The 27,482-nt window shown below is 53.8% G+C and overlaps 2 protein-coding genes across 2 annotated transcripts in view; both read right to left on the bottom strand.

Annotated features, from left to right (window-relative positions):
- Window positions 1–7,746, bottom strand: part of COL7A1 (collagen, type VII, alpha 1) — a 31,805-nt gene extending 24,059 nt beyond the window's left edge. The window contains exons 1-22 of the mRNA XM_012638808.1: window positions 7,662–7,746; window positions 6,983–7,163; window positions 6,203–6,362; window positions 6,021–6,114; window positions 5,780–5,941; window positions 5,459–5,622; window positions 5,253–5,382; window positions 5,044–5,160; window positions 4,795–4,941; window positions 4,590–4,706; window positions 4,364–4,513; window positions 4,153–4,281; window positions 3,361–3,504; window positions 3,146–3,271; window positions 2,900–3,043; window positions 2,238–2,357; window positions 1,955–2,098; window positions 1,493–1,618; window positions 1,246–1,392; window positions 872–994; window positions 380–526; window positions 1–135 (exon numbers count right to left, since the gene is read on the bottom strand). Of these exons, the coding sequence (XP_012494262.1) occupies window positions 1–135; window positions 380–526; window positions 872–994; window positions 1,246–1,392; window positions 1,493–1,618; window positions 1,955–2,098; window positions 2,238–2,357; window positions 2,900–3,043; window positions 3,146–3,271; window positions 3,361–3,504; window positions 4,153–4,281; window positions 4,364–4,513; window positions 4,590–4,706; window positions 4,795–4,941; window positions 5,044–5,160; window positions 5,253–5,382; window positions 5,459–5,622; window positions 5,780–5,941; window positions 6,021–6,114; window positions 6,203–6,362; window positions 6,983–7,163; window positions 7,662–7,746 (2,992 nt within the window). The remainder of the gene's footprint in view (window positions 136–379; window positions 527–871; window positions 995–1,245; window positions 1,393–1,492; window positions 1,619–1,954; window positions 2,099–2,237; window positions 2,358–2,899; window positions 3,044–3,145; window positions 3,272–3,360; window positions 3,505–4,152; window positions 4,282–4,363; window positions 4,514–4,589; window positions 4,707–4,794; window positions 4,942–5,043; window positions 5,161–5,252; window positions 5,383–5,458; window positions 5,623–5,779; window positions 5,942–6,020; window positions 6,115–6,202; window positions 6,363–6,982; window positions 7,164–7,661) is intronic.
- Window positions 7,747–11,669: 3,923 nt separating this feature from the next.
- On the bottom strand, window positions 11,670–21,487 carry LOC105824355 (cytochrome b-c1 complex subunit 1, mitochondrial). The gene is made up of 13 exons (XM_012661813.1): window positions 21,293–21,487; window positions 20,902–21,042; window positions 18,441–18,527; window positions 17,307–17,436; window positions 16,635–16,833; window positions 15,966–16,045; window positions 14,339–14,454; window positions 13,957–14,100; window positions 13,663–13,823; window positions 13,457–13,542; window positions 12,723–12,811; window positions 12,303–12,378; window positions 11,670–11,857 (listed from the first exon to the last, which is right to left on the bottom strand). The coding sequence occupies exons 1-13, from the start codon at window positions 21,359–21,361 to the stop codon at window positions 11,793–11,795; spliced, it is 1,443 nt and encodes a 480-aa protein (XP_012517267.1). The 5' UTR covers window positions 21,362–21,487; the 3' UTR covers window positions 11,670–11,792.
- Between the last annotated feature and the right edge of the window lie 5,995 nt (window positions 21,488–27,482).

Here is a 27,482-nt window from a genome sequence, read left to right on the forward strand (position 1 = left end):
CCTGGCTAGGGCCTCTGAGTGGCCGCCAGGACAGGATGTAGCTGGATGCCCCAGACACTGGGGTCCAGGCCAGAGTCACCGAGTCGATCGAGGTGTCCACAACACGTAGTTCAGTGCTCGCAACACGAGGCGACTCTGAAGGAAGAATGAAAGATCAGGGATCAGAGGCTGCATCCTAAGAACCCAAAGGGGAGAGATCTGAGGTCTTGGGTCTGGTTCATCTTTGGGCAGTGTCATGGAATGTCATGCTGGGATCACCTAGCATCAGAGGGTGGGTGGGCGGCTATAGGAGGAATCACTCAGTCTGGGGTGCAAGAAATCAGGGTGGGCCATAGTGGGGGGGGAGCACACCAAGGCGAGGTGGGCCCTCTGGGCTTACCAGTGTGTGCAGTCACCTCTCTGGAGGACCCTTCTCCAGCCGGCCCCAGGACGCTGAGCCACACACGGTACAGTGTCGCTGGCTCCAGTCCATCCAGGTGGTAGCTGCTGAGCTCCGGTCCCAGGACCAGGGACTGTTCCTGGCCACCTGGGGCAGGGGTGAGGGTGCAGGCCAGGAGCATGTGGGAGGATGGTAGCTCCGGTGTTAGGGGACCCGCCCACCTCAATGACTGACTCTGTTAGCCGGGTCCACCCTTCCAATTGAGCTTCCTCAGTCTCACTGAATCTGCCCACTTTACTGACCCTGCCTGACTGACCCTCTATGACCTCACTGATGCCCACTTCGGTGATTGAGCCTACCTACCGTCACCGATCCTGCAGGCCCCCAGTGACAAACAGACCCTGCCCACCGCACTGACCTCGCCCACCTCGACGTCTCCGACCACACCCCTGCCGTTATTGGTCCCTAACTTCCTACTGGGGCACCTCTCACCCTCAGGTCGCCAACGCAGACGGAAGCCGTGCGCTCCGGGCACCGGCTCCCAGCGCAGCGTCAGCGAGTGCTCCCCACGCTGCACTACACGAAGGGTCTCCAGGGCTGGCGGAGCCTCAGGCGCTGGAGCAAAAGCGCGGGAATCAGGAAGGCTCCTCCCCTATTGGCCCGTGCGCCAATCCCAGGCCAACACTGACACACGCACCGCCCCCAGCCGGCCCCTCTTTATCCGTCCAGCCTTCATCTTTCCTCTCCCCTCAGACTCCGCCCCCACAGGCTCACTACCAATCCCGGTCCTTTTTCCAGTCCGGAGCACAAAGCCGGCTCCCCCAAACCACCCATCCAAGGCTAGCTCCAGCCCAAACTCCACCTACGAGTCGTGACGACAATGGAGACAGGGGCGCCCTCGCGGTCCCCAACAAGTGCAGTCACTCGCACCGAATAGCTGACTCCGCCTTCGAGGCCTCGGATCTCTGCGGAGTCTGTGTTTCCCGGGAGCAGCTGTTGTCTCGTGGGGCCACCTGGCCAGGTGAGCATACAGCAACGGTCAGGGGTGGAGGTGGCTGTCCGGAGAGGGCAATCCCAGCCAGGAAAAACATGGGCACAGTCAGGGAGTCATACCTTCAGTCCGGCCCCAGGCCAGTCTGTAGGCTGTGGCTCCAGTGACCCCTACCCAGGTGACCCGCAGAACGTCGCTGGAAGCATTGAGGATCTGTAGCCTCGACACACTGCCCACAGGCTCAGGGGCTAGGGACAGAGGTAAAGTAAGGGGTCAGGGGTCATTGGGTGTCTGCAGAGAACAGGGTGGCAGTGCAGGCATGGTTAGTGCAGGGGAAGCCTGAAGGTCAGCATGAAGTTAGTGTGGACAGATCAGTGTAGGTGACCCTAAAAGGGATGAGGTTAGTGCCTTGGAGTGGGCAGTGTGGGGCAGCCAGGATGTCACCATGGGTGGACACTTAGTCAATGTGGGGCGGGGGAGGTTCACTGAGCAGTGATGGAGGGGGCAGACGGAGTAGTCAGGAATGCACAGCAGGGTGGGGTAGTCAATGAGGTGTGGCTGGCAGCTGGCCAGGGTCCACTCACCAGTCCTCACAACCACAGAGGCGGGGGCCCCATCCGCACCAGCCACATGGGCCCTCACATGCACTGTATACTCGGTATCTGGCTCCAGCCCATCCAGCTCAGCCACCGTGGCCTCCCCAGAAACCAACTGGGATTTCTCTGGGCCTGGGGGCAGGGATGGAGGCAGCTCCAGGGCTAGCCAGACTCTGTCCCCCAGTGCCCTACCTGGACCCCCCAAGAAACACCAGGACCCCATTCCACCCAGGCCTGCCCCCCATGACCCTCTCAAACCCCTGGTCCCCACCATGGCCTGAGTGCCAGGAAACTCTGTATCCCGTGGCTCCAGGAACCCTGGTCCAGGCAATGGTGACAGATGAGCTGCCGGCCTGAGTCACACGGACTGTCCTCACTGGGCCCAGTGGGTCTAAGGGGAGAGGTAATGGGCAGTCCGATGGGGGAGGCAGGCGAGGGTCTGATGAGGGAGGTGGTGGAGGCAATCTGAGAAGGGAAGTCTACAGGAGTCCCACAGGAGACCGGGGCAACAAAGCGGTCAGACAGGGAAGGAGTGGGGGTTCTGACAGAGGGGAAAGTGGGAATCTGTGATGGCAGCCGACAGGACTCTGAGAGACAACAAGGTCCCACAGAGAAGGGGGGTGCCCGATGGAGGCAGTGAGGGGTCTGACAAAGGAGAAAGCGTAAGTCTAAGAGGAGAGTTGGGTCCGGCAAAATAGGTGAACAGGTTCTGAAAGGTGAGGTGGTGGAAATTCCAGGGCAAAGAGAGGCAGGGTAGTTGGAGAAGGGAGGCAACAGAGGCCGAAGGGGAGAGCAGGCTCTGAGGGAGGAGGCAGAGGGACTCTGAAAGGGGAGGCCAGAGTTCTAGGGAGAAGCAAGGGTCTGCGAGGGGAGGCATGGACGTCTGAAGGGGCACCGGAGGCAGAGAGCCAAGGGACTAGGTCAGGCTCTGACCAGTTCGAGCCACGATGACCACTGGGGGGCCCTCCTCTCTCCCTCGCAGTGCCGACACAGCCACCTGGTAGGAGGTTCCAGGCTGCAGCCCCGTGATGTCTGTGGCAGTAGAGTCTGGGGGCAATGTCTGGCTGGACTCTGGACCTAGGACCAGAGGGAAATGCTGGCATGGCTCCTGCCTGTCCCCTCTGTCTCCTATAACCTGGTTGTTCCCCTTAGCAATCCTCCCCCACACCCCACACTGACCACTGCCTGTCCTCCAGCTAATCCGAAATCCACTGGCTCCAGGAACAGGTCCCCAGGCCACCCTCACTCGTGTTGCATCTGACACCACAACCCGCAGCCCCGGCACAGCAGGTGGGATTTCCAGCTCTAAGGGTTAAAGACAGAGGTCAGAGGTCAGGACTAGGACCAGAGTGAGTCAAGCAGCTGTTCCCCCACAAGCCTCCTGCAGTGCTCACCCAGGCGGACAGTGAGGACGCTGGCACCACCCTCTCGGGGGCCCACTCGAGCCGACACCCGCACGGTGTAGCTAAGCCCAGCCCTAACGTCATCCAAGTCGAAGGCTGTCTGACTCCCGGGAAGCACCAGGGTCCGCTCAACCCCTGAGGGAGAAGGCAGCACAGGCAGGCAGGGGTCAGTAAGAGACAGGGATGCGGGATGATGGCGTCAGTGATGGACAGGGATACAGGATGAAAAGCGTCCTGGGGGATGGGATGTGGGATGGTGGGGGTCTCCGAGAGATCGGATACCGCTGGAAAGGGCGAGCAGACACCAAGAACATGGGATGAAAGGGGCCAGTGATGGATGGACACTGGATGTAGGGGTCAGTGATCATGTAGGATGACAGGAGTCAGTGGACAGCATTGTGAGTTGACAAGCCACTGATGTGGGAAGGCAGAGGTCAGTGTGGACAGTGGTCACAGCTGGGGTCACAGCTGGAACGGCCATGGGAGCAGGGATGGAGGGAGCTCCATCCTGAGCTGTGGTTGTGGAGAAGGAAGGCCATGGACAGGAACATAGGGTAGGGAGTGGCGCTAGACCCAGGTAAGGAGACAGGCTGGGCCAGAGAAGGGGGCAGACAGACCCTGTGACAGCTCTGGGCTCAGTGCCATCTTGGGTGGTGAATGGACAAGGAGACAGACAGGAGGCTATAGGGACCCAGGAGTGGAAGGAGAGGGGGTGAAGATGCATTCAGACCCCATGGGAGGGAACTTTAGTGTGTGCGGGGGTGCTGGCCGCATCCACCTCACCCTGGGTGCTGCGCACAGTGATGCGGTACTCAGTGGCACTGGGGACTGGGCTCCAGGACACTCGCACCCGCTGCCCAGGCAGCTCGGTTGCTTGTAGGTCTGTCACAGGGCCCACGGGTGGCTCTGGCCCTGTTGGAGAGCACAGCCTGAGAGGTGGCCTGGGGCTCCCACACCTTCCTCACTCACTTGTCTAGGCCCACAGAGCCCTCACCAGTGGGGACCACTGTTGCAGGGGTGGCCACCTCACGGCCCTCCAGCAGAGTGTAGAGCGTGAGGCGATATTCAGTGCCTGGCTGCAGCCCATCCAACTGGTAGTGGGTCACAGCAGAGGGCAGCACCACCTTCTGTGGTGGCTCCAAGCCTGCAAGATGACAGGGTCAGGCCAGCTGAGGCCAAGCCCCAACTCTTGTCTGCCCACCCCTCGTCCCTGCACTGACCACTCTCACGCCGCCACTCCAACCGGTAGCCACGGGCCTCAGGCACTAAGTTCCAGGAAAGGAGGATGGATGTGGGGCCCAGGATGACTGGGCGCAGGATCTGTTCAACGGAGGTGTCTGCCCAGGGCACATGGGATGTCAGTGGCCTCTGTGCCCCTGCCCCGTCTGCCTACCCCAGCCTGAAGAATGTGCCCAGCCTTCTCACCAGTGCGGGCAGTCAGGGAAGTGGCAGGCCCCACGCTACGGCCAAACAGGGTGCTCACGGTCACCTCATAGTCCGTGCCAGGCTCCAGGTCACGCAGCAACACTGATCCCTGCCCAGGGCCCAGCTCCTGCTGTTGTGTGGCCCCACCTGTATCGGGGGCATAGAGGGGTCAATGGGCCTTACAGACTCAGGAATCAACAATCTTGTCTGAGGAGCAGGGACTCCCCTCAGCCCACACCCCTCACTCACCACCAAGGACCTGCCACATCACACGGTAGCCAGTGGCACCTGGCACATTCCTCCAAGCCACCAGGAGGCTGTGGGCTGTGGTGTTCTGGATGGTCAGCTCCAGCCCCTCCAGGGCAGCTGGGGGAAGGTCCCACCAGGGATTAGTGGAGGTGGGGAGGGTTACTGGGGAGGTTAGGTGAAGGGGCTCAGAGGTTGGCAGAATTGCTCACTGGTCCGAGCTGTCCCGCTCACGGACTCCCCGATGCTGTTGGCGTAGAGGGCAACCACAGTCACTTGGTACTCGGTCAGTGGCCGGAGACCCTGCAGCCGCAAGCTGGTCTCACCAGCTGGGACGTTCACCTGCCCAGGGCCAAAGGTTACCTCATCTTGCCCAGCCAAGTCCCCAGCCACCCACCTATCACTCCTGACATCCTACCTCCTGCCGCTCGCTCGATAGTGGCTGTCCCAGCCCTGTCAGAGGAGTGTACTGGACCTTGTAGCCAGTCACAGGGCCACTGGCCGCTGTCCACTGTACTCTCAAGGATTGACTGCCTGGCTCAGACAGCACCAGGTCCCGTGGACCAGAAGTTGAGTCATCAGCTGAGAATGGGGGAACCAGGTAGGAGAATCAGAGTCAGCACTTATGGTGTGGGGTTGGGGTCAGGGGTCAGGAGAACATAGGATGGAATCAGCACTCCCAGGTTGGGGTTGGGGGCAGGGGTCCAGGTCAGGATACGCAATGTGGGCGGGAACTCACGAGGCAGGGTCACAGGCACGCCGCCAGCAGTCGTGCACACTCTCCGGGAAACAAGGGGCAGTAGTGTCCTCAAGATGCTGAAGTCATTGATGAAGAAGAAGAAATCACTGGTTGGCTGCGAGGCAATCCTCTTCAGCTCCTCAGGGTCAGCATTCTTGATCCCTGAGGTGATGCCCAATTAGGACTTAGTCGTCCACTGGTCCTCACCCCAGCTGATCTATCACCCCAGCCCTGTACTCACCCACAGCAAACAGCTTGACGCCCTGTGCCTTCAGCCTTTGGGCCGCTGTGTCCACCAGGTCCTGGGACTTCCCATCTGTGATCAGGATGCAGACCTGGGACAGAGGTAGAGGTCAAGTCAGGACTTCCTTGGACACTTAATTTGGGATGACCTTGGAAGGCATGGTTAGGGTTAGGCATCACCTTGGGGACATCAGGTCGGGCCAGCTGAGGCAGGAAGACATGGTCAGCCACATGGAGAATTGCAGCCCCTGTACGAGTGTTGCCCCCCTTGTAGCTGAGCTCACGGATGGCACGAATCACATCACCCCCAGAGCCAAGTGCATCCAGGCCGAACTCTGTCCTGTTGGGAGGAGGAGGGAGGGGCAACAGGCTAGGGGTCAGGACCTCTTCTGACTCTGGCCTTTAGGAGGCCTCTGGGGTCACAGTTGTGGGTATAAGACCCTTTTGAGGGTCTCTTGGTTCTGTCATTTCTGCTCCCCACCTCTATAGCCCCCAAGTCAAACTCCCCTAGGCTCACAGCCTAGGGGGACAGGATGTCTGCTGAATTAAATACTTGAAGGAGGAAGGGCTCAGTTGTAGAAAGGGGGATGTTAGTCAGACAGGGAGCCCTCCTGGTGAACTGAGAGGCTGAAGGGGTTAGGAGGCTAAAACGTGGAGAGGCCAACAGGCACGGGGCCCCGGGCCCCTGGGCTCCCTCCTGGGCTCCCCCTCTGCAGGTCAGAAAACACAGCCTCCCAGTCTTTGGCAGGGCACTAGCCTGGAGGTGTTTCTGGGCATGAGGGCTCTGCCTAGGGAATCCCTACCTCTGTCTCCAGAGGAGGCCTTGGCTAGGGGGTCTCTTGGTTCCTCAAAACCTGTTTCAGGAAGAACCTGGCCTGGGGTTTCTGGGCTCTCCGCCCTGTCTGTGGAAGGGGACTTGGTGGGATCTCCTGGTCTCCAGTCCCCAGGGCCACGACTCACCGTGGGTCATCGCTGTACTGTACCGCGGCAAAGCGCACCCCCTGTGCACTGGCTGCCGCAGCAAAAGGCTGCACCAGCCCCTCCAGAAAGCCGCGGACTTCTCGGAAATTGCTGCGGCCAATGGATGAGGAGCCGTCGAGTAGGAACACGATGTCAGCCGCGTAAAGGCGCGTGCAGGTCACTGGGGCACGGAGGAGAGATCAAGACCTCTTCTGGGAGCCCACCCACCCCCTCCCCGCACTGTGGGCCCCTGGGCCTGCGGGGATAGGTGGAGCATAGGCCGCATCTGTTTGTGCAAACCCGGCCTGTGGGCCTGGGAAGGAGGCGGGTGGGCCCCAGCGCAGACTCTCCGCGGAGGGTTGGGGCGTGGGGGGGAGGGAGAGCCGCCGGCACGGGTGTGGGTCTGGGACTGAGGTCACAGCCTCTAGGGGCCAGCGCCAGGTGGCATAAGGTAGGGGACCCATCGCGCGTTCGGGGAGCCAGAATTTGGGTCCGAACAGGATAGGAGGCGGCTTAGGGAACCCAGCACAATCGCGACGAGTTCGGGGAGTCCGAGGAGAGTTAGGAGGAATCCGCGGGGGTCGTGGAGGTGGACGGGGGTGTCGGGGATGAAGGTCGAGTGGAGCCGTGGGTGACACGGTGCAGTGCCCCAGACGGGGCCCTTCCTAGCCGTGCCCACCTCTCTCCCTGTGCTGGGCCAGCACTCGGGGCGCCCCCGCCAGGATCCCTGCGCAGAGCGTGGCCACCAGGAGCCGCAGGCTCATCCTGGGTGGTAGAAATGGTCAGCTGGGACTCCCGCTCTGTCCCTTGGCCCCCGCGGCTTTGGCGGGTCCGAGCCCAGCGCCCCTCCACCCTGAGTCCTTGTCTTGCCTGCAAGTCCGCCAGCTCCCACCGCCGCCGCTGCAGTGCCGCCGGCAGAGCACAGAAAAGTCCCTGATCCCAGGGGGCGGAGCCTCGGGCGGGGACCCAGACGCCCGCCCTCACCCACATCCCCAGAGGTCGCCCCCCCACCCCTCCCCTGGACAGATGATATGACGCACTTAAGTTTAAACACCCCCTCCCGCCCCGCCTCGTGGCTTCTGGTAATCCCCCAGGTTCTCACAGACAGATGCTGCAGGAGCCCCCTAACCCCATCTAGGGACATAGGTCCTGGTTGCTTTGGGTAGGTAACAGAGTGACCAGTGAAGGGACTGCTGGAGGCTGAAATGTGGACCTGTTTCTGCAAACCAAAGAGGCAGCAGCACCGTGGTAGGGGGAGGCTGCAGCTGGTGGTGACTCACCCCCAACCCTGTGAGGATGCCTAGACAAGCCCTTAGGGCATGGGTCCCGGCCACTCCTGTGATTCAGCCATCCCTGTCTGGTGGGCCTCCTGTGCCCCACCCCCACCCCCGCCAATCCCCTTGACAGGGGGAGCAACCTCCAGCAAATGAGGGACTCTGGGCCCATCCTAGGGAAACCAAGGCCCTGTTGGACTGGGTCCAAGTAAGGCAGCCCCTCTTTGGAGGGTTATGCCAGGAGGAGGGGAGAACCTGTATCATGCTTATGCATACGTGCCCCACACCCCCTGCTAGGCTTTAAACCAGTCTCAGTTACCATCCAGCTGTGCCTGCAGGAGGGGGGCTGCCCATATGTGGAGGGTGGGACCACCCACAGTGACAGCTCATCTCTCAGAAATTCACCCCCTCCTGCCCAGGACCCACTGGTAGAGCTGTCCATGCCCCAGGCCAGGTCCCCCTTACCTATATGTCCTCATTCTGGCCCACAGGCATCCTCTCCTTCAATCTGTTCTTCCTGTAGACCCTTCCGCCAAGCTACCCCATCAGGCCCAGAGGTCACCCTGGGCCCCTCCCTCCTTTCCTCACCGCCCTCACAGAACCTGTAGCTCCCCCTTCATAACTGCCTCCTTGCCCTCTGCCTCACTTCTCTCCTCTTAATAGACTGACTTCCTACCCATCTCCCTCATTGGCTTCTATAACTGTGGACAGTGCCCCCCAACACACACTCCCATGTCAGGGCCAGGCCCCTATCCCGAGGAGGTGAATATTTGTGTATGCACATCTCTTCATTAGGTGGGTGACTCCAAGGCAGAAAGACACCCCCAAAAAGAGCAGGCCCCCATCTGGACCCCACTCCCTTTTTTCCCCTGCCAGTGCTGGATAATTCTGGGTAGCCCAGAAAGCACGTCTATGCTCACCACTGCCACTGTGCCCCTTCCAATATGCCTGGACTTGCAGCCTCCCCTGGGATCCACTGGCTGAGTGGGGAGATATGGGGACAGCACTTCTGTTACATTTGTCTCCCCTGGACTCCTCCACAGCTGGAGAGCTCCCTGGTATGGCCAGAGCTGGGGGCAGTGAGAACCATCCATGCTGTCTGCTTTCCTATTGCCCAGGAAGGCTAGAGCTGCCCCTAACTATTGCCCCCTCTCCAACTATCCTGGGACACAGTGCTGTGACCCCATGGGGCCTAGAATCTTTTTCCAAGATCAGGGTCTCCTCAGCCATGTCCCAGGACCCCCCACCCCCGCAAAGTGTGCTCCAGGTGAGGGCAGAGAACCAGGCATGCTATCATCACAAGAGCAGCCCCTGCCCCCTGACACCTCCTTCTGCACAGCAAGGGTGGGCGAGAGCAGGGCAGGGCTTGTACACATGGGTCCAGCCTTTAGGGGAGTCTGGAGGCCCAGCTGAGAGGGTGTTCAGGCCAATCTCATCAGATCTGAGGTGCCCCTTCAAAAAAGGAAGGGCTTCTGTGAGAGGGTCACTCAAAGCATGCTGGGAGAGGCTGTTGGGAAGGGAGAAGCGAGGTTGGGATGGGTGCAAATCTGGAGCTCCCATGGACTCTAGAGCAGGGGTGTTGCCCTCTGAGGCCACTGGCTCCAGCCTCCTGGCAGGCGCACAGCCTAGGGCACAGCCCAGGGCCAGTGCCTACCTACAACTCCCTCCATCAGTGGGGCCCCCAGAGCTCATCTTTCTCCCTCCCGCACTTTTCTGAACGTTTCCTTCCCTGGTTTCAGTCACCACCTCTGCCAGATGGCACTACACGTGTCTCCAACCAGGGCCTATTTTCGAGGTTCCAGCCCTACACATCCTACTGTGTCCTGAACACCTCCAACTCCTCACCAGAACCATGGCAGGTCATCTTCCTCCAACCCACTCCTCCCTGGGGCCTCCCAGCCCCACTGGGAACGTTGTCTTGCTTGTGGCCCTGCAGCCCACTCCAGCTCTTCCCGTGGCCATGACCTCTGCTCTGCCACAGCACGGCTCCCCAGGACTGCCACAGAAACACAGCCTGAGAGTCCCAGTGCTAAATTTCAGTTCTGATGAAGTCACTTCTCTTCACAGTAACCTCCAATGAACTTCCCCAACATGCCTCCCGGGTGAAGACCAAATTCCTTGGCCTGGTGCACAAGGTAGGTCAGGACTAGATCACTCCCAGCAACTCGAGCTCTCTCACGTCCAGCACACCTGTAGCCTTTGAGGGTCAGGCATGGGGCTTAAAAGAGCAATCAAGCCTCATCCTCCAGGAGCTCAAACTTGGGGCACCAGACTCGGCACTTGTTCCCCCTGCCTGGGTGCTACATCTCTCCAAGCAGCCAGGGTTGGGCCTGTCAGGGTTCTGCACTGTCCAGCAGATTCTCCCCAGCAGAGTAGGAAGATGATCTGCCAAGTGCCTCAGTCCTGGTTATAGAAGGCTCTTGACAGATGTCTCCTAATAGACAATCTGTGGCAGCAAATGATGAGGGAAAGGCACTGGGGCAGTGTGCGAGTGATAAGGGTTGTTTGGGCTACTTCCACGCTAGGATGCTAGGGGACTTCTGAATCGTCCTCTTGCACATGAACCGTGTCCCAGGACCCTGCTCACAACTGCCGAACAGCAACTTCCTCAAAGGAGAACTGGGCTCCCAAGGAACCTGACCTGGAAGAACTGGAGGGTGCAAGAAGAGGGGCCCACCTGCCTTGTGGACCAGGGCCCAAAAGAGGTAACAGAGGGACTAGGTGGCTGAGAGCTCCACCAGGTCTTGGCTGCCTCAGGAAAATGGGGAGGGGATCATTAAGCCAGCAGCTCAGGACTTGCCTGGGACAGACCTAGTCGAGGGAGGGGGCTTGGGCCCCACTGAGCTCAGGGATATTCTTGGAGCCTGAGTCAGCGGAGGCAAAGGATTCTTGCCCTGCCTGTCCAGGCAGCAGTTATAAACCAATGGGAACACTATGCCTCAGGCTATCCTCCTCCAGAATCCAGAGTAAACAGACAAGGAGGCATCCTCAGGAACAGCCCTCAGCCCCTCCTGCTCCATCCCAGAAGGCCAGAGACCACCAGAGGGTCCCTGTGAGGGACCACAGTGAGGGGTTTCCCACCTGAACCCCCAGGGTTTCCAGGCTAGGACCCCTGCCGGGGCAAAGGCTAAGTCTGCAGTTCCTGTGGACGCCTACGCCCCACTCCTGGGACAGGCTAGCTGAGGAATGTCCCCCTATGTGGCTGAGTGGAAACATCTGGGCTCAGCTCCCCACAGGCATCAAAGGCTTCCGGCCGGCCTGTGCTGCTGCCCCCACGCTTGCCCCTGGCCGAGAACACATCAGCCTGTGGGAAGGCTGAGGGATCCAGGGGATGCTGAACAGGAGGGAAATCCTTGCTCCCCCATCTACTGCCCAGTGGACTCCACGCCAATGCCAAAAGATAGACAACACAATTCTCAGCAGAGGACTTTATTGGTGGTAACCTAAAGCACAAGTTTGAGGAGCCAGAGTGGTATGTTTGTGGTGGGGGGACCTTGAGCCCCAGCCACGCCTTCTTGCCAGCACAGGCGTCCTGCCTAGAAGCGCAGCCAGAACATGCCGCTACGGATCCGGTTGTAGTCTGGGAGCTGCTCAATGGGGCCTGTGGGGATAAGGTGGGGCGTCAGGGCGGGGTACCTGGCCTGTACAGGGACACCTGGCCCTGTGCCGCACCCAGCTCAGAGCTGCTGCCCAGAGCAGCACAAGACAGGCCTTGAGTAGAAAGAGGGAAGAGAACATTCCCCCAGGGGTGCTGAGCCTGTCCCTTCACGCTCAGGCCCTTGGAGCCCCACCCTACACTGAGAGATGCCCGTTACCTGGCGGGTGTGGGGCACTGATGGAGGAACCTTGGCAAGGAGTCAGGGAGCTGTTGGGACAGGTTTTCTGAGCAAGAACTCCCTGGCAGCCAGGCTACTGGGGAGAACCTTTTGGGGCCTTAACTTGCTGCTCTCAGTGTAGGCTGGGGTGTGGGCAAGAAGAGGCACAAGGGGAGACCAAGAGAATGGCCTCAGGAAAAAGATAAGGAGCAGACTTTCTAGGTCACTCACCCAATCCAGCCACTGCTGGACACTGGTCATAGAGGTACTTGGAGCAGACCTCATGTACCACACTGGCATCCACCTCCTGCAGGGCGAAGCAGAGGGCACGCTGGCTGACAGGCACCTGGGCACCACCCTGGCCAGTCAACATTCTCCAGCTGACCAAGATCTTCCACATGTACCGTGGAATTGTCCCCCTACCCCAGAGGGGAAAGGCAGCAGGGGTCTCCCCACTGTAGACTATGGGCCCCACCCATCCCTATAGCCATCAGTGCCCTGTCCTCTGACTACGCCACCCCTGCAGGTGACAGCTGCCTAGGACACCAGAGGTGCCTACAGGAGCAGTCATCACTCCATTAGGCCCTAACTCTCACTCCCAGTGGTCTGCCAGGCCAAGACTCCAGAACCTTTCCCAGGGGCCCATGTTACCGCAATCCGGCTTTCCCACTCGGCCAGGGGGATGCGGCGGCCATAGGTCAGGAGGCTGCGTCCGATGTCCTCACACACAGGAGTAGTGCCTTTGAGGGTGGGGGAAGGCTTAGAGATCCACCCAAGCCAATCCTAGACCCATAGGCACCCAAACAACCTCCAGCCTCAGGTTGACGAGGACCTCTCTGACCTGGCTCTGACCCCAGATCACAGCCCTCTCTTCCTTTTTTTGTTTTTTTTGAGACAGAGTCTCTATTTTCCAGGCTAGAGTGTGGTGGTATCAGCCTAGCTCACAGCAACCTCAAACTCCTGGCTCAAGTGATCCTCCTGCCCTAGTCTCCTGAGTAGCTGGGACTACAGGTGAGCACCACCATGCCTGGCTAATTTTTTCTATTTTTAGTAGAGATGTGGTCTCACCCTTACTCATGCCGATCTCAAATTCCTGAACTCAAGCAATCGTCCCACCGCAGCCTCCCAGAGCACTAGGATTTCAGGTGTCAGCTACCGCGCCTGGACCACAGCCCTCTCTTCTACAACCACCTGTTCCTACGGTGAAGGGCTATTGACCTGGTCCACCCCACCTGCATCTCTAAGGGTGTGGTAGTGGGATATGGCATGATCTTCAGTGGTTTCCTTTCCAACCCTGGCTAGAAGTGGTGGCCACACTGAGGCAGCCACTGCTGTCGTTACCAGGATGCACTCTACCCTTTTCCCCACAGGGCTGTAGGACTCACCATCCAGATGAGACACCAGGGCACTTCTGAGGATGTTTTTGCCCCGCTCCACCTCACTCTCTGTGGCACTGGTGCACAGGCGCATCCTAAAGCAGGGGGTGGGGGTTGTGGTGGTGTTCATCTAAGAGACACTGTGCTTTCTCTTAGCCTCCCACTACCCTGGTCAAAGCCCCCATCCCACCCGGTAGTACTGGGCTAGCACTTACCACTGGCCTTGTAGGAAGAACATCATGTCATCAATGCTCATTCGGTCACAGACAAAGTGTGCACCCAGCAACCCAGTCTCTGCATAGCAGATGTTAAAGGTCTGGAAACTCTGGCACAGCTTCTTGGCTGCAACAACTGAAGCCAGTGGGCTGGACAGGTGCTGCCAAGGGCAAAGGTGGTCAGCACCCATCTTCTTGTCTGTGGCCTACACTCTGACCCCCACAGCACAGGAGCACGCAGCCCCGCAAACTCTTCCCAGAAGGCAAGGTCCCATGCTCACTCCTGGCACTCACCACGCCACCACCGTAAGTGCAGTCATAGTGACCGATGATGGCATTGGCCACTTGGAGGGCCACATTGTCTGGGTTGGCCCAGCCAGGCCCCTCTACTGCAATGGCCACATGGGCCAAAGGCAGGGCATCGTCACGGTGGCGGATCTGAAAGAGTATACAATAGGCTGAGTAACAGCCAGACTGCCTGGCAAACTGAAAGGGTGGCAGGCGTGGGTGGAGTGTGTATGTATGCATGTGAACACATGTGCTCAAGAGGCTGCAGCGACAGGACCCCTTCCCAACTCCTGAGACATCTCTGCGGTTACCAGGATAACCATGCACATAACGGTCCTCCCACAGGCCCCTGGCTGAGGGCACCACCCCCGCCAACCAGGCAGCACACCTCGCTGCCAGTGAAGCGGCACGGACTGAGAGTAGGCACGGCATCCTCTGCGTACGTCCCAGAGATGCTGCTGAAGTGCTTCTGGGCAAGGTCTAACAGCTGCTGGTGCTCCACCCCTGCCAAGACAGACAGTGGTGTTACTGGCCAGCCAGGGTCCAAGGCACAGAGTAGGGGGAATCACAGACAGGAAGAGGACCTCCATGTCCTGTCTTAGCAGGAGACACCAGAAGGAAGACAGGACATGAGGGTGAAGAAAGAGGATCCTCCACAGGCAGATCCTGCCTCATGGGCAGGACAGGTACCTCAGGACCAAACAGCTCCCATGGCCTCAGCCACAGGAGAGAGGCAGCACTCTAAGCTTAAAAATGGGTTGCCATGTGACACAAGTGTTGATTCTCACCCTAGAAGCAACATCTCACCTACATCAGGGAAAAGACTGGCGCTCCCTACGCACAGAGCCCACCTTGTCCCTCTAGCCCCACCTCAAGTAGATCTGGCTGCTGTCCCTATAGGGGGTGGCAAGTGAGAGGGCACAAACAGGCACTACTGCAGGCCTGTGATTAGCTCTGCGGTCCCTTGAGAGCTGGGGGCATTTACAAGTTACAAACTCATGCCCTCAGGACCCCTTGCTACACCTTGCCTCAGCCCCACAAGATGAGCCCCCTGTGGCACTGTGACAGTGGGCAGCCTGTCACTTGCCTTGGCCTTTTATTCTTTCCTGCCGTGGACTCAAGGCCTACCAGGACTCCACAAATCCCGAGGCATCTCTAGCTCACACTGCTCTAGGCCCCCAGGTTCCCTGGCTTCAAAGCCCCAGTTGTGCTCTTCCCATCTGTCTTTCTCACCCACCCAACTGCCACGGCCCCAAGCTGGGAAGCATCCTTGGCCCCAGTCCCCCACCCATGTCCAGACTCCCATCGGGCTTCCATCTATAAAAAGAGTCGATCCACTTCTCTGCCTCGCTCCTGCCATCTCGCCCTGGAGACCTGCCATAGCCCCTCCCCAGCTGGCCTGCCTCCACTCTGGCCCCACACAGCAGCAGAGCAAAACTTAAAACATACAAAACATACATCAGGCCAAGACACTCCCCTCTGCTCCGGTCCCCCATGCCACCTAAGTAACAACCACCACCCTTTAGGCCTCTATTCAAATGATATATGTCTAAAAATGTCCACCCCTATCCTACAACTCTGAGTGCCCCATTAAAATCTCCTCTGCCATTCTGTGCCTTCCTTTCACAGCACTTCCCAGTCTATCAAGCATGTACCACTACAGATCCAATGTCTGGTTCACCAAATGGCAAGGCCACAAAGAACAAGCCCAGGGGCCTATATCCCTGCTCCCAGCCCACAAACTAAATATCCTAGGACCAGGTGGGGCTAAGAAATACCTGAGCCCTGTGCTAGAGAAAGAGCATCCCTATATGACCAGTCCCGGTGGTGGCAACAGGGTAGAATCCTACCCTACCTCAGAGAGCATAGGAGAAAGGTCACTCCCATCAAGGACAGGGTAGGAACAGGGTTCCCGGGGGGTGGAATGTCCCCTATGGTCTGAACAAGGAGACCTGGGCTCTGAAACCCAAGGTTGGTGCCCACAAGTTCACGGCTTCAATGAACCCACTACTCACCTCCAGCTGCTGCCAGCACCATGCGAGGCGCCTTATAATGCCTGTTGAGGTACTCGGTCAAGTCTGCACGAGACAGCTTCCTATAAGACATTTGGCCAATGGGTCAACACCTCTCCCAAACTAGAGTGAGTTGGGTTGCACAAATGGGGCTGAGGAGGCAGAAATGAGGAGAGGCATGGCATCTCTGAAGAGCAGATTCTAGCACACGCCTCAATCCCCCTTCCCCCTTCTCTGCCACCCATGCCTCCAGGGCCCAGAAGACAGCCCTCATCTGGCCCCGTCTCATGTCTGATCTCAAGACAGGCTCACGGTCCTCTCTGAGGAGGGTACAAGTTGACACTGTGGGACTCTCAAGAGGCAGCAACAGAGCTCTCACAGCCCATCCCCAACCAGGGACAAGAAGCCACATGGATGGGATACCCAGGTGCTCCCTTCCCTTGGAGTGTGAGGACACACATGGAAACATATCCTAAAATAAAGCCCAACATTCAAGTGAAGACTTGAAAAGACTCACAGGGACCACACGGCAATGTAGAAACCATCTCCAATTGTGTGAGTTAGGAAAATAAATAACACAGGCAGCCAGCCAACTAAAAACATGATCTGGAAGGGGTCTGGCCAAGCCAGAATGGGGGCACGCATTCCACCACAAGCCCAGGCAACTCTTACCTGACATTTTCACTAGGCCCCTCCACAGCCTGGGCCAGAGGTGTGCCCTGGAACGCTGTGGCATGCAAGTAGTCAAAGACCACATCGCGCATTGATGCATCGTTCTCCTGCATCTCCTGCAGGATCACGTCACGTTCCTTCTCAATCTGTGAGTCTTCCAGGCTGCAGTTCTGCACAATGTCAGCCAGGAGTTCCACAACTAGATGCAAGGAGGACATACTTAGGTGCCAGATGGGCCACTGGAGACCAATGATAACAAAAAACCCCCAGGCCTGGATCTCCTGCTGTCCACTCCCAGTTGCCCTGCTGCAAGGCTATACCCTAAGGCAGTGGTCCCAAAACTTTTTGGCACCAGGGACCAGTTTCATGGAAGACAATTTTCCCACAGACCTCGGAAGTGGGGGCGGAAGAGCTCAGACAGTGATGTGAATGATGGGGAGCAGCTGTAAATACAGATGAAGCTTTGCTCACTCACCTACTGCCACTCACCTCCCGCTGTGTGGCCCAGTTCCTAACAGCCCACAGACTAGTACCAGTCTGCGGCCCAGGGGTTGGGGACCATGGCCCTAAGGGTAATCCAATTCTGTGGCCAGACCAGGGGTTCCTGGGAGCCTATCCTCTGCTCCCCTAGAGTCCTACCCCTCTGTCCCTGCCCCCTTGTCCAGGTGTTACCTTTTGGCAGATCCTTGGACAGTGCCTTGATGTAGTAGGCAGTATGCTCCCGGGTGCTGTAGGCATTGAGATGGGCCCCTATGCTCTCTACCTCCTTCTCCAGGGCATTGCCAGGCAGACTCTTTGTTCCCTGGAACCAGACATCAACAGAACCAATCAGGAGCCATATCGGAGCCCAGGAAGCCTGGTCCTCATAGGCTAAAGACCCTGCAGGACCACTGGTCTACAGGTTATCTCCCTCAGCAGACTCTGGAGATATAGGGCCCAGAGTCTGTGCTTACCAAGCACTAAGCAGGCCTTGAGCTGACTGAGGCCACAGCATATGGGCCAACAGAATGGAGACAGCCAGTACAGAAGGGCATGGCCAAAGCAAGTGTTGCCTAAAGTCTAGAGTTTTGGTAACAGCTTACCAATGACTGGTAAGGTCATTACCCCTACTCCTTACTGACAGCCATGGTCAGGTAAGCCCACACCTGTGTTGAAGTGATGCAACCCTCTGTTTCTCATGCCATTCATATGACTGTATGTGTGTGATAGTGGCTACCTCTGTGGGACACAACCCTAGTCCCACGTGCATGGGGCAGTGGTGCTGTCTCATGGTATACACACATACGAATATACATGTTAAATCTATACACACATCTGTGATGCTGCAGCTGGCTGGGCTGCCCGTTCGAGATTCACACACCCCTACTCCTTTCTCCAATTTTTTCATTCATTTAAAAAACATGGGTCTCTTCAACAGTTGCTCAGGTATTCCACCAGAGCAGGACGTTTCACAGGCAAGTATGCACACCTGTCTGTGGGTTTGTTACGATGCACATGCACATCTGTGTGTTCCATAAGTACACATGTATGCATGCACACAACACAGGCTTGGCCTCTCTGGTAGAAAGCAGGGCTTCTGTGGCTCCCTGGGTTTTCTTGGATCTGGGGGGCCTCATGCAGGGGCTCATGGGAAAAATGTTCACTCAGGAGAGGTTAAGCCCAAGTGGCTCCTTTCATAAAGGCCAGCCAGAGATCACCCCCCAACTGAGGCCCATAATCAGGAGGCTAATTTTTCTGACCTTCATCCTCAGGAGGGACAACAGGCAGCCCTGAGCCCAGGGGAAACACAGACTTCAAGAGCCTCACCTTGAAAGCCAGATGCTCCACAAAATAGCCTGCCCCATTGTTCTTCTCAGTCTCATAACGGCTGCCAGCATCAATCCACACCCCCACCTAGACAATAAGCCAACAAAGTTAACAAACCACCCCAGCCCCACTCATACCCCACCCTGAGTGACGCAACACAAGCCCCAGGCATGGGCTCATGGGTCCCGGGGTAGGGGAGAGCTCCCCAGCAGGACCCCTGTGCTTAGAGGTACAGCTGTGCCTGGGGTATGAGGGGCCAGCCAAATGACTGCCATGTCGCAATACATCACTTCTCCTTCCTGCCCTATTTCCTGAATGGTTACCAAGGATACCCAGGGACACTTCTAACTGTGTACCAAATGAAATTCATATCATTTGCAAACAATAATAAATTATTTTCTCCTTCCTAAAAATCATGCCCTGTCTTTGTTCTGGTGATGATTTTTATCCTTTCACCATTAAGGAAGGAGACTATTTAGACACTGCATACTTTATCATATTAAGGAAGTATCTTGACCAGGTGTGGTGGCTCACACCTATAATCCTAGCACTCTGGGAGGCCAAGGCGGAAAGATCACTTGAGGTCAGGAGTTCGAGACCAGCCTGAGCAAGAGAGAGACTCCATCTCTACAAAAAATAGAAATATTGGCTGGCTTCTGATGGCACATGCCTGTAGTCCCAGCTACTTGGGAGACTTAGGCAGGAGGACTGCTTGAGCCCAAGAGTTTGAGGTTGCAGTGAGCTATGATGACGCCACTGCACTTTAGCCAGGGTGACAGAGCAAGACTCTGTCTCAAAAAAACAAAAAAAGGAATTACCTTTCCATTAACACTTTAAGTTTTTACTTTTATTTATTTATCTTATTTTTTAAATTGCTTTTAGAGACCGGGTCTCACTATTGCCCGGGCTGGAGTGTACTGCCATGATCATAGCTCACTATAATAGCCATAAACTCCTGGGCTCAAGCGATCCTGCCGTGTCAGCCTCATGAGTAGCTTAAACTACAGGCATGGGACACTACATCCAGCTAATTTTTAAACTTTTTTGTGGAGGCTGGTCTCAAACTCCTGGCCTCAAGCTATCCTCCACCTTGGCCTCCCAAAGTGCTAGGATTACAGGTGTGAGCCACTGCACGCAGCATTTTAAGTTTTTAATCAGACCTGGACACCAAACAGTGCCAAGTATTCCCTTGGCACCCAATGAGAGAATCTTAATCTTAACAGCCTCCTGGTTGCTGTTTCACAGCAACCATTCACCCTACACAGTCACAATGGTCTAATCTTTTAATTTATGTTTGTTTACAGCTGATTTAAGTTTTCCAAATCTTTTTTTTTTTAATAATTTTTTAGCGCATCACACTTATTATGTTTTATATACCCACCTCCTCCTTCCCCCTCCCATCTGCCCGAAGCCCGATAAATGTTATTCCTGTATGTGCACTTAGAGGTTGATGAGCGAAACCAATTTGCTGGTGAGTACATGTGGTGCTTATTTTTCCATTCTTGGGATACTTCACTTAGTAGAATGGGTTCCAGCTCTATCCAGAAAAATACTTTCTAAGAGATATTGATGTACACACTGTATGTCATACAATCTTAGATGAACATGCATTTCACATGTTCATCTAACATCTTGGAAAACAAGATGCATTTTACAATCTATAGTGACCTTTGATTAAAATTGGCAGGATTCTCTCTCTGGCACTGGAACACAGTGATGAATCTAGGGATCTTAGAGTCCATGAGATATAACATTCTCTACTGAGCTTTCAAAACAGGCTTTGGGTAGGTTTAAATAGGTGCCATGTAACAAGGAAGTTGCCCACCACCTTTCCTTGTGTTCAGTAACTGCTTATATGATAGCACATTATTTGTTCCTGGAAAACTCAAAGAATGCCAATAAAAACACTTGGCCCTGGAGCTGAGAGAGCTGGTGGAGGGAGGAGAGGAGGATTTCTTGGGAATCTTCTCACCTATTTATATATCTAGTTTAGATTTCTATCCTTGAGTCACTTTTAAGGATTTGTATTTTTTGGAAAATCATCCATTTCACTGCACTCTTCAAATGCATTTCTTCAGAAAGAGCATCCATGGTCCAGCCCAGAGATTATGACCTTGGGCTCTGAGGCTGACAGACCTGGACGCCTGCAAGTCACCTAATGTCTCTGAATCCCATTTTCTTCATTATAAGATAGGGACGTGATCCCTTCTCTCATACGGGATCTTTAACAAAAAGCTGGAAAAGAATTTGGCAGCCTGCTTGGCGAGCATCATATGCCAAATGAACGTTGGCTATAATGAGCGTTGCCCCATGAAGTCAAGGCGTGGGAATGAGGCCAATCAAGGGGTGAGTGAGCCCAAAGCATAGACATTAAGACTCAGGCCCAAGGTCACACCCCAACCTGGGAAAAGATGGCAGGCCCGATCTGGAGGTCCCCTCCACGACGGCGCCCTCCACTCACCGTGCAGGTAGGCTGGGAGGACTGCTCCGAGGCCACACGCAGCCCGTTGTCCAGCAAGCTAACCTGAGTCTCTGGCACGAACTGGAGGGCCTGGGCGAAGGTTGCAGTTCTCCGCAAGGCAGGCGCCCTCAGCAGGGCCGGCTGCGGAAGGCGACGGCCGAGAGTGACACTGGGTAAGGGGTTCGCTCACCAACTCCCAGGACCGCAGTGGGACCCCCGTCCCCAGACCCAGGCCAGCGGCAAGACACCCATCCCCGCCCTCGGCGGTGACCTTCCGATAGCCCTGACCCTGCGTCCTCCCCACCTCGACCTGTCACCGCTAACAGCCCGCACCCCGTCCGTGTCCCGAAGCCCTGCGCCCAGCAACCCCGCTCTCTCGCTGCCACCTCACCGAGCGGCGAGTGTGCAGCAGCACTTGCGCCCCAGCACTAGCAACCCGGGCGACCACGGACGCCGCCATTTCCTAGCTCCTGTCGGCGTTAAACCGCGCTGCGCACGCGTAGAGTGGCCGCGATGGCGCCCGAGACGCAAGCGCAGTACTGCAGACTTGGCGCTCGGCCGCCCCCTGGCGGGAGCTGGGACTATTCACCACACCGGTCGCTGATTCTGTGCCCACGTGCATGGTCCCTGTGCATATCATTCGCGTCTATCTCCCCCTTCCACCTATGGAAGGCAAAGTGTCCGCGGGTCCGAGTCCAGGGGTTAAAGCACCAGCGTAGAATCCTGGGATTACGAAGCAGCTGCTGAAAGTCAGTTTTGTCTTCAGAAGAATGAAGTAGATTCAGATAGTTGACCTGGAAGGAGTTTAACAATACTATATATTGTTAAGAAAAAAGGAACAACTTAGAGATTAATTTGTGAAATAGGGTTCCTTGTTTGAAAAACAAAACGAACAAAACCAAAACAGAAGGAAAAATAGCATGCCTTTCCTAGTAGACCACAGAAAAAAAAATCTAGAGGAACACACTCTAAACTTTCAGCTGGGTGACTTCTGGAAAATGGATTGCAGAGAAGGGAAAGGAAGCTACCATTTTTACACTTTTAATAAAGTTTTTTTATTTTTGCAAAAAAATATGTGTTACTTTTGAAATAACAAAGCACACCGCTAAATTCTGCTTCCTTTTACAGGTATACATGGTTTATTTTGTTTCTATATTTGTAATTTTTCCAAAAACCACTCTTAGAACTATCTTTATAAAAATCAGAAGAAAGATGCTTGGTATGTGTTGAGTAATATTTTGTGGGCTAAAATTATGCTTTTGAAATAAAAAATAAAGTGAAATAGGCCAGGCATGGTGGCTCACTCCTGTAATCCCAGCACTCTGGGAGGCCAAGGCAGGAGGATTGCTTGAGCTCAAGAGTTTGAGACCAGCCTGAGCAAGAGTGAGACCCCTGTCTCTACTAAAAATAGAAAAATTAGCCAGGTGTGATGGCACACGACTGTAGTCCCAGCTGCTTGGGAGGCTGAGACAGGAGGATCGCTTGAGCCCAGGAGTTTGAGGTTGCTGTGAGCGAAGCTGACACCACGGCACTCTAGCCCGGGCAACAGAGCAAGACTCTGTCTCAAAATAAATAAATAAATGAATAAATAAATAAAATGAAATAGGATCTTCTAAGCTGTCCATCCATCTTTCCACTTTCTTTAAACTTTAATTTTTAGAACAGTTTTACATTTACAGAAAAGTTGAATGGATGGTACAGAGTTCCCTTGTACACCCCACACATACACACATGCTCAGTTTCCCCCATTACCATTTTACACTAACATGACGTATTTGTTACAGTTAATGGACCAATATTGGTACGTTATTATTAACTAAAGTCCATAGGTCATTCAGATTTTCTCCTTTTTTTACCTTCTGATCCAGGATACCACATTATATTCAGTTGTCTGTATCTTTAAGTTCCTCTTGCCTGTGACATTTCTGGATTTTTTAACACAATTATTTGTCATTATACAAAAACAAACATTTGGATGTGTTCATTTATGTTGTGACTGGATAAAGTACACATATTGAACAGAATATAATAGAACAATGGAAAATGTTCAAGAACCAAACAAGAGCCATGGCTCACACCTGTAATCCTAGCACTCTGGGAGGCCACTTGAGCTCAGGAGTTCAAGACCAGCCTGAGCAAGAGTGAGACCCCTGTCTCTACTAAAAATAGAAAAATTAGCCAGGTGTGATGGCACACGACTGTAGTCCCAGCTGCTTGGGAGGCTGAGACAGGGGGATCGCTTGAGCCCGGGAGTTTGTGGTTGTAGTGAGCTATGGTGATAGTTGGACGACAGAGCAAGACCTTATCTCAAAAAAAAAAAAAAGTCTTGAGTGTTTGGTATATGGAATAACATAGCGGTGATTGGAACTTTCCGGAAACATGGAAATAAAGCCATTATCTAGACCCTACTGGGCGTGAAATGTCTGAAATGGTGAAGACTAGATTCAGGGAAAAGAACATGAAACACCCAAGTCCAGAGGGGATGAGCAGGTTCTCCAAGAGTGGGTTCTCAAATAATGTGAACCTCACCATGAAATGGATCATGAGCCAGTTGGACTTGATTCAGATTGGCATTGGGAAAGATTGGCTTTAAGATGCATCTTCTTCAGGGAGAATTATTTTTCTCTGCCACTTTATTAGGAAGTCCTTATCTCTCCAAAGGTATAAAACTTCTATTTTCTTTTCTATAATTCAGTTTAATTTTTTTCACACTTTCTTCCTTCTCTTTTCATTCATTCTTACACAAATATTTACTGAGCATCTGATATGTTCTGGGGCCTGTTTTAGGTACCAGGGATACATTGGGGCCACAGAAAGGAACAAATGAAGGATCCATATATAACAGCATTTCAGGTGGTATGAGGGTTCTGAAAAAAAATAATTATAATACAGCCTGGGAAGGGGAAGGGGGGTGCTCTGATACTATGATAGATAGTGGCTTTTGTCCACTCTTCCTGGCTCATAACTCCCATAGCCCTTGTTACAGTCTTTTGTAGAGACAGTGTCTCACTATGTTGCCCAGGCTGGTCTTGAACTCCTGGCCTCAAGCGATCCTCCCACCTTGTCCTCCCATAGTGCTGGGACTACAAGTACGAGCCACCAAGTCCAGCCCTTGTTACAGTCTTTTATTATAATGTTGAGTCACTTTAGGCCTCAGGAGCAGGCCTCAGAAAACAGAATATCTCTCTGTGACCTTCTCCTGCCCTCCTTTCACCTGTTCTTTTCTCTCCCCAAGGCAGGAATCTTCCCCTGCCTTTCTGTCTTGGAACTGGCTATAAAGAAATTCTCTGACCTGCCTTGTCTGGTGGTAGGTCACAAGGTCCCATTTCAGAAGGGGTCCCGCCCCATACCCTCCAGGAAGGAATGCTGTACAGAGAGGCCAAGAAGAATCTGAACAGACAGGCCTTCCTGGGTTTGCCCACTCAGTCTGTTCATATTAGAACATACCCTTTTTGTCCAATCCCATTTCTACATGGTTGTCAATCATGTCTATCTAATACAGTCTCCATGAAAGGCCCAAGAGGACAGAGTTGGAGAGCTTTCGAATAGGCCAAACGTGAAAGTTCCTAAAGGGTGGCACGCCCCAGGAGGGCATGGAAGCTCCATATCCCTTCCCCCACACCTCGCCCTATATATCTCTTCGTCTGTATCTTTTGTAATATCCTTTATTAATAAACCAGCAAATGTAAGTATTTCCCTGAGTTTTGTGAGCTGCTGTAGCAAATTGAATTCAAAGAGGGGGTCATGGGAACCCCAATGTGAAGCCAGTTGAAGTTTTAAAGGCCTACACTTGCAATTAATGTCTGAAGAGTAGACAGAGTAGACTGGGCCCTCACTCTCTGGGATCTGATGCTATCTCCAGGTAGATAGTGTCAGAACTGAATTGGGGGACACCTAGTTGGTGTCCACAGCAGAACTGATTGGGTGTTTGGTGTGTAGGAAAATCCCATACATTTGGTCACAGAAGTTGTCATGGTGTGAGAACAGAGGAAAAATACAGCTTGAGTTGTTTTTTCCGCAAACAGGGGCATCTCTGATGAGGGGATATTTGAGTCAAGACTTGATTGATGAGGGCCACATGAAGATCTGGGGAAAAGCAATGTAGGCAGACGGAATGGCAAGTGCAAAAGCCCTAGGGTGGGAACAAGCTTGGTGTTTTCAAGATACGAGAAGGCCTCTTGAGGCTGGAGCACAGTAGGCGGGACGTTGGGGGAACAGGGAGAGGATGGAGTCAGTGAGGCTGGCAGAGGTGGGGTCCAAAAGACTTCATAGACCATGCTTTGCGGCTAGCGCTTCATCTACAGGGAGTGGGGGCAGTGGAGGATTCAGTGGGCAGTAATGGGCTCTGATTCATGTTTTAAATCAATCACTTCAGCGTAGAAAAGATCAACAACATCAACCACATGAAAATTTAAAATGTCTGTGAAGAAACACACCAGTTAAACACACTGGGAAAACTATTTGTAAATCATATCACAAAAAGTCAATTTCCCTAATATAGATGGAGCTCTTACAAATCCATAATAAAAAGACCATAAAATCCAATTAAGAAAAGTTCAAAACCGTGACACACAGTTGACTGAAAAGGAAATTCAAATAACATTTAGAAATATGTTTAATCTCACTATTAAGAACAAAAATGGGAATTAAAATTCAATGGGCAAAAAGGGGTAACCAAATGGCCAATAAACATATGAAAAGATATGCCATGTCACTAGTCATCAGGGAAATGCAACTCAAATCACAATGATACCACTGTATACCCACCACTGGGCTAAAAGTAAAAAGGCTAACCATCCCAAGTGTTGGCTAGGACCTGGAGCAACTGGAACTCTTGAACACTTCTGGTGGGAGGGTAAAATGGGACAACTGCTTTGGAAAACTGTTTGACAGAATCTGCTAAAGCACATGTGTCCCTCCCTCCCTCCATATCCCCTTTGGAAAAAAAAAAATAAAGTATAGAACAGAGCCTGGCATATAGTAATTGTTACATAACTATTAGCAGTGATAAAATAATAATTATTATTATTATTATTGCTACTGGTGAGGAAAAGAGGGAAAATAAATAAACCTGTTTGCTTCTGTGTTTCCAGACCCTCCTGGATGTTCGCTACTTCTGGGGTGGGCACCTGGGCCCTGGGGCTCTGCAGTACCCACTCTGTGTTCTTGTCCCACCACCCTGCCTCTACACAATGAGGGCCCAGGGCTCTGTCCTGACACCTCTTCCCTTCCTTGTTCCTGTCCAGCTCACAGCTTCAGTGCCGTCCATACATATACTGACAGCTCCTGTATCCCCATCAGCATGCTCACTGTCTCCCCTGGATGGTCAACAGACGTCTCACATTAAGCATGGCTAAAGTTGAACTCTTCAGCCAGGCGCGGTGGCTCATGCCTGTAATCCTAGCACTCTGGGAGGCTGAGGCAGGTGGATTGCTCAAGGTCAGGAGTTCGAGACCAGCCTGAGCAAGAGCGAGACCCCGTCTCTACTAAAAAATAGAAAGAAGTGATCTAGACAACTAAAAACATATATATATAAATTAGCCGGGCATGTGAGCGCATGCCTGTAGTCCCAGCTACTTGGGAGGCTGAGGCAGAAGGATCGCTTGAGCCCAGGAGTCTGAGGTTGCTGTGAGCTGGGCTGATGCCACGGCACTCTAGCCCAGGCAACAGAGCAAGACTTTGTCTCAAAAAAAAAAAAAAAAATTGAACTCTTCACTTTACCTCACAAACCTGTTCCTACCATAACTGCCTTCATCTCAGTACGTGACACTTCCATTAACCCAGTTTCTCAGGCTAGAAATGTAGGAGTCATCCTTGACTCTGCTCCCACAATCCACACCCAGTCCTTCAGCAAATCTTGTTCCAAATAATTTCTAAATCCAGTCCCCTATCCTCCCTCCCCACCTCCACTGCTATCCTGGGGTGAGAAGGGAAGGCTAGGGAGACAGCCAGGAAGTGCCATGCTGTAGGCACGCAGGGAAGGATGTGTTTCAAGAAGCTGATCAAAAAAGAAAATGTTACTAAAATGTCAAGTGCAAGCAGTGGCCATTGCAACGATTTGGCAACAGTCTTCAGTGACTCATTGATCTTTTGTAATTTACTCGGTATATGAAGTGACGTGAGGTCAAAATATCCTCTTTTCCCCTAAATTGCAAGCTAAATTTTGAAACACCATTTCCTGACCAGGCCTCCTTTCTTCATCCATCTCTGAAGTCCCTTTATTGTCCCAGAGATTCTCAAACTTGTGCCAGGTCCATGCAGGCTGTGCTCTGTCTGGGAGGGCTCTGGCACTCACCTTAACCTTCTTACTCAATATTTTATTTGATACATTCACCTGTTTATTTTTCCATATTTTTCTTTTTATGTTATTTTTTAAAGTTTACTAAAATATACATAACATCAAATATAGTGCTTTAATCATTATTAAACATATAATTCAGTGGCATTAAGTACATTCAGAATGTTGTACAATCATAACCACTCTCTATTTCCGGAACTTTTTCATCATCCCAAACAGAAAATCTGTACCCATTAAGAAATAACTCATGGCTGGGCGTGGTGGCTCACGCCTGTAATCCTAG

Source organism: Propithecus coquereli, unplaced genomic scaffold (assembly GCF_000956105.1).
Source record: "Propithecus coquereli isolate 6110/MARCELLA unplaced genomic scaffold, Pcoq_1.0 Scaffold1, whole genome shotgun sequence".
Lineage (NCBI taxonomy): Eukaryota > Metazoa > Chordata > Mammalia > Primates > Indriidae > Propithecus > Propithecus coquereli.

Excerpts from the sequence above, each read along its gene's own strand:
- LOC105824355 (XM_012661813.1), bottom strand. The coding sequence starts at position 21,361 with ATGGCGGCGTCCGTGGTCGCCCGGGTTGCTAGTGCTGGGGCGCAAGTG. Across the intron at positions 17,437-18,440 it reads TGGAGCATCTGGCTTTCAAG|GGAACAAAGAGTCTGCCTGG; the intron begins GTGAGGCTCTTG and ends GTCTGGTTCCAG. Across the intron at positions 12,379-12,722 it reads AGTGGGAAAGCCGGATTGCG|GAGGTGGATGCCAGTGTGGT; the intron begins GTAACATGGGCC and ends TTCGCCCTGCAG.